General features: G+C 49.4%; 1 protein-coding gene across 1 annotated transcript; it reads right to left on the bottom strand.

The window, feature by feature from the left end:
* Positions 1–491: 491 nt before the first annotated feature.
* Positions 492–2,145, bottom strand: HOXC12 (homeobox C12). Its single transcript, XM_010125799.2, has 2 exons — positions 1,581–2,145; positions 492–730 (listed from the first exon to the last, which is right to left on the bottom strand). Exons 1-2 carry the CDS (start codon positions 2,143–2,145, stop codon positions 492–494), a joined length of 804 nt encoding a protein of 267 aa, XP_010124101.2.
* Positions 2,146–5,343: the final 3,198 nt, after the last annotated feature.

Here is a 5,343-nt window from a genome sequence, read left to right as displayed (position 1 = left end):
CCCTGCCTGGAGGCCAGGAGAGGATCCAGGACCCTCCCTCATCACGTTCAACACCGGTCTCGCCGCCAACCGAAGCTGGGGGGGGGGGTGGACGGGGAAAGGGGGGGACATGGGACCGACGGTGCCCGGCGCTACACGGAGACCCTACCTGAGCTGCTGGCAAAGGCAAAGCCGGTAAAGTCGAGCTCAAAACCTCCCGAGCATCCCTGGAAGCCGTCTGTCCCCCCGCCGTCCCGGCGGAGAATATGCTTTTTTTTTTTTTTTTTTTTTTACCCCCTCACTGTCGGGTTTCATATTTTAGGGGAAACTGGTTATTTATTAATATTACTTCTTTATTCATTATTTTTTGAGTAGGGAGAGGTGGGGGGATCAAGAGTGAGCAGGTAAAGTCCCGGGAGCTCGGGTGAACGCTAGAGTCTATGGTGGGGAGGGGGTTTGTGGCGCCTTTTTTTTTTTTTTTTTCCTTTTTAATACCCGACGCTGTTCAAACTTTAGAAGAAAGAAAGGGCTTGCTCTCTCAGGAGGAGTCTTTTCTTTTTCATCCGCCGGTTCTGGAACCAGATCTTCACCTGCTGATCGCTCAGGTTTAATCGGTCTGAGAGCTCCCTCCTTCTTTGGCGAGTAATGAATTCATTGACCATAAATTCCCCTTCCAGCTCTGCCAGCTGCAGCTTGGAATAGGGTTTTCGTTTTTTCCGGGACCGTGTGTGCATCGGGTACCAAGGAGCACCTGGCAAAAGGGGGAGTGAGAGTTGAGCACTTGGCAAGAAAAATAAAAAAAAAAACAACTGCTTTAAAAAAGGGCATCCCCAGTATCCCTTTCTGCACCTTCCTGGCGGCCTCTCTGTCCCCAGGGTCCCTGCTGTTCCCGCCGTGGGTGCTTAGGGATGCTCCCAGCTGCTTCCCAGGGCCACGGGTGACGCGTGGGGCGGGTAGAGGAAGGGAGAGGTGGAAGAGCGTTATAACCGAGTCACGGAGCAAAGGACGGGCAGGGAACCTGGGATCCCCCCCGGGAAGGGCTCCGGCTCCCCTAACAGCGAGAAACCTCCACCCCAATGCCAGCTTTGAAGGCTACGGGGTTGGTTTTGGGGTTCGTTTTTTTTTTTTTTAAACATCCCCCCTTCCCCCCCCTTCCCTCGGGCAGACCCACCTCTGCCATGGCCCCCCAAAATGCCGGGACCCTTCGCCAACCCTCCGCGCCGAGCAGGGATGCGCAACCACCGCCCTCCTCTGCGTCTCTCTCTCTCTTCTTTCTTTCTTTCTTTCTTTTTTTTTTTTTAATGGGATATTTACATGTTTATAGCCTTTTCTTTTAAAAGAAGCACCACCTAATAAAACATTCGGGATTTCGGTGCTACCCCTAGTGGTCTCAGCACACATAGGCGCTTTCCAGCCCTTGAGCCCACGAAATTCCACCACGAAACAGCCCCAAGCCGGCGAATTTCCAAGAGGGATAAAAAAAAAAAAGAAAAAAAAAAGAACACCAACACACACACAAAAACCCCACAGAATCCCACACCTTCTCCCTAAAAACGACCACATGCCCCAACACCCCCAACCTCCTTTCCCCCGGGTCTTACCACCGGTGCCTAAAGTGCTGCCTTGGTTCAGGGGGGACACCAAACCCCCCGCTTCTCCGGCCGTGCCTTTATTCCCTTCATTGAGCAAGGAGGAGCCGGAATCCGACTCCAGGGACTGGCAGGACGGAGGGTCGTGGGGCACGGCCTCGCCGCTCGGATAGTCATATTTGCCGAAATTGCCCCCCATCCCAGCGGGGAGGCTGGATTCGAGGGGCAGCAAGGCACTGTCCCTGCCCCTCTCCTCCCTTTTCAGCCCGGGATTTTCCACGCAGGTTTCCCGGTAATAACATTTGCTTTCTTCCACCCGGGCGAGGTCGCAGGCTCTGCCGAAGGAAGGGTTAATGGAGACGGGGCTGCCCAGGTAGGGCTGGGGGTACCCGTTGCAGGGTTCCGAGGATGCCCAGGGCAGGGAACAGACGTTATCCCGACGGGGGTAGGAGAGGGACGGCAAACCGGGCAGCTGCCCTCCGGAAGCACGGAAATTTGGGAAGTAGAAGGTGTCTCCCGTGTGGATGTTCACCAGAGGTCCCACAAAGCCGGGATTAAGGAGGTTGTGCTCGCCCATTTCCGCGGGCCCGACCGAAAGCTTCTACTTTATTGCTTATCTGACATTAAACATAGTTAAACCCACGGCTCGGCCCCATTGGTCCGGGGGGGTCACGTGAGCCCCAAATTGCGCTGGGAGACGGGGGGGGGCACACGACCCTCCCCTCCCCTGGCAGCCGAGACAAAACACAACGGCAAGTTCCGCCTTTTTACGCCTTTTCTTTCCCCCCACCACCCCCCCCCCGGCCTCCATCACCCCCCCCATCATAAAAAAAAAATCCCGTAAAACGTTTTATTATTTAAAAAAAAAAAAAAAGCAACAGCTCCCAGTGCTGGCTGGAGAACGGCGGAGCGCCCTAAAATGCCTTATTTAGCATAAAATAATCGATAGGCGAGGGTTTTGCCCCAAAACCGCTGCTCGCCCCTCCCCCGACAGCGCTGCGCGGCCCCCCACCATCTGCAAGAGCGAGGCCGGTCCTCATTAATTAGCTCCTTTATTAACTAAAACAGTTCGAATTTACAGTATCTCTCCAATAAATTACTATTAGATATTGTGTCATATAAAGTTTACGGGCTTTTTAAGGAGACGAATGGTGGTGCCCGCAACAGGCTCATATTTACGCGCGGTGGGATGGCGGAGTTGGAGGCTATTTGCGACCTTTTCCGCTCTTTTTTATTGTTATTATTATCATTTTCCCCTCCCTCTCTTCTAGAACTAGGCGGCTTTGTCGCGGGCTGGGGAAATGTAGCCTCTTCCCAGGCTCTTGCCACTCTTTCAAGAAAGGATGGAAGATTTTTTTTTCTTTTATTTTTTTTTTTTTTAACAATCCTCAATTGCTTTTATTAATGATCTGTGTCGAATAAAGCAGCCAAAAGAACAAGACTACATATAGCCTTCATTTACCCGGTATATATTGCATATGCACACATATACAGAATAAGTGTTCAAATCTTTTTTTTTTTTTTCTCCTCGTTTCTAGGAAAGAATAAAAATTCTAGCTCTCCCCCCCATTTTTCGGTCCCTACCCCTGGACACAGAGGTGAAGACACAGGCGGAGCTGGTTCCTCACCACCTTACAGCGATTATTTTCTGCCCTCCTAACACCACAGAGCTCTGCTTCCCTCCCACCCATCGTCTTCCCCTGTTCATCCTGAAAGGAGCTTCTGCAAAGGAATACAAGGGATGGAGGAAACAAAAATCAATATTGGCTTATTTCAGTGCAAAATAAATATGCTAGGTAAAGAAAAAATACTGGAAAAGGTGCCTTGGATGGAAATCGGGAACACGCCAAGACATTTGAGAGTCTTTTATGTTAATTTTAATTTTTTTTCCCCTGGGGTAGTTTTTCCCTCTCTTTTTTTTTCCCCTCGCTCCTTCCCTCCTCTGTTTCTTTTTTTTTTTTTTTTTTTTTTTTTTTTTTAAGAAACCAAAGTAGCCACCCCGTTCACCGGATTTTTTTGCATGGCTCTGCATTCCTCCCTGCCTTAAGCAACTCCCAAGCGCTCCCTTTTTGCCAGGTTGACTCTGCAAAGTACCGTAAATATTCCTGTAGAGGTAAAAACCGCTGCGCGGGGGCGGAGGCGGCTCCGCGGGGGCTGAGCCGGGCGGGTCCGGCCGCACCTCCCCGACTGCTGCCCTTCCAGCCGACAACCCACTAATTTTTTACAAATTTATCATGCATCAAATATTTTTTTTCCTTATCTAGCAAAACGCTGGGGCTTCCTCTAACCCCTCACCCAGCCCTGCAAGAAAACCCAGGTGCCATTAAAATAACTCATTTAGATGCTTTTTCTTTCTTTCTTTCTTTCTTTCTTCCGGGGACAGCTCCTGAAGGTGGAATTCCTTTTTTTGTTTTTTGTTTTTTTTTTTTTCTCCATATTTCCCATCCCTCTTTCTCCCTGGCACACCTATGGATGCCCTACGTACATACCTTGCAGAGACACGTGCATACCTTCCTGCAGCTTTGCCTGCGAAGCAAGAAATACGACTACTAGAAATATTTTGCTAGAATGAAAGTTTAGCAGCTTTTTTTTTTAATTTTTTTTTCTTTTTTTTTTTTTAAACCCTGCCAAGGAATTTTTCTCCCTCCAGGTATAAGTGAAAAAGCTGCTTGCAATTTCTCCAGCAGTGTCTTCTCCCCGCAGAAGCAGCACAACGCCGGGCAAGCATGGAGAGGAATAGTTTATATAAAAATGAGCACGTGATCCCCGGAGGTTGCCATATGAATTGGCTTTGTTTGCTTTTTTTTTTTTTTTAAGAAAACCCTTCCTCTACCTCTCTCTTTTCTTTACAAAATTCCCCATAGAAGTCATGCCCGGGTGCTACACGGCTTTGTTCTCCACCGGACCTTGGAAAAATACAATTTTGCTTTAGTCTCTGGGTATTTGGGGCTTTTCCTCTTTATTAAATTTGACTTTTTTTTTTCAGAGTGAAAAGAAAAAAAAAAAAAGTCACGTTTACCTCCAAGGAAACATTTCAGGGCTGCTGAGCCCTGAAATCATAAACTGCGCACTCAAGTCCTGCGTGGATGGATAATCTCAGCGTGGGCACCACAGCAAGGGAGAGAAGCACTCCCGGTTTCTTCTTTTTTTTTTTCTTTTTTTTTTTTTTCTTTTTTTTTTTTTAGCTGGGAAAGGCTACAGCCGTGCTCAGAAATATATTAAGCGATGCACAGCGTGGAGAGAAGCCCCCTGCCCTCGGTGGCCTTGAGCAGGGCTCAGCGCTGCTCCTGCCGCAGGCAGACAGCAGGTCCGAGGGAGGGGGGAGGGAAATAAAAATGAAAAAAAAAAAAAATCCTAAAGACCCTTGAGCAAAGCTGCCGCGTGAAATTCCACCCGGGAATTTCTTCCCCATTAAAATTGCATTTCCTAGTTCAGGCTGAGCGCTCTGAGGTTTTTCTGCTGCTTAGCGCGGGCTGAGCAGTGCTTAAAATCGAGAGCCTGAGCGGAGTCCTGCGTGGGGCAAGGGCAGCGCCTGTTTAAGCAGCTTCTCCGAGCACAGCCCACCTCGAGCACCCGCTCTCCAAAAAATAAATAAATCCCAGTTTCAACCTCTGATTTCTTTGAGCAACCCTCGGTCCCCCCCACCCCCCGCGCTGATCCTCTCCCCAAAAAGTTGCCCAGCCCAGCAAAAAAAAAAAATCTTTCGGCCTCTCCTGACTTGCAGGAATCCCAGGACCTTTTCGACGCCGATATTTCATAATCCTCGGGGAAGGTT

The sequence above is a fragment of the Chlamydotis macqueenii genome, chromosome 29 (assembly GCF_036417535.1).
Source record: "Chlamydotis macqueenii isolate bChlMac1 chromosome 29, bChlMac1.mat, whole genome shotgun sequence".
In the NCBI taxonomy this organism is placed as follows: Eukaryota; Metazoa; Chordata; class Aves; order Otidiformes; family Otididae; genus Chlamydotis; species Chlamydotis macqueenii.
The sequence above is the reverse complement of the archived record's forward strand: the minus strand, read 5'-3'. Positions and strand labels throughout refer to the sequence as shown.

Bases quoted from the DNA above. Each gene is read 5' to 3' on its own strand.
- HOXC12 (XM_010125799.2), bottom strand. From the start codon at position 2,145: ATGGGCGAGCACAACCTCCTTAATCCCGGCTTTGTGGGACCTCTGGTG. The intron at 731-1,580 runs GTAAGACCCGGG...CCCTTTTGCCAG, and splicing joins CAGCACTTTAGGCACCGGTG to GTGCTCCTTGGTACCCGATG.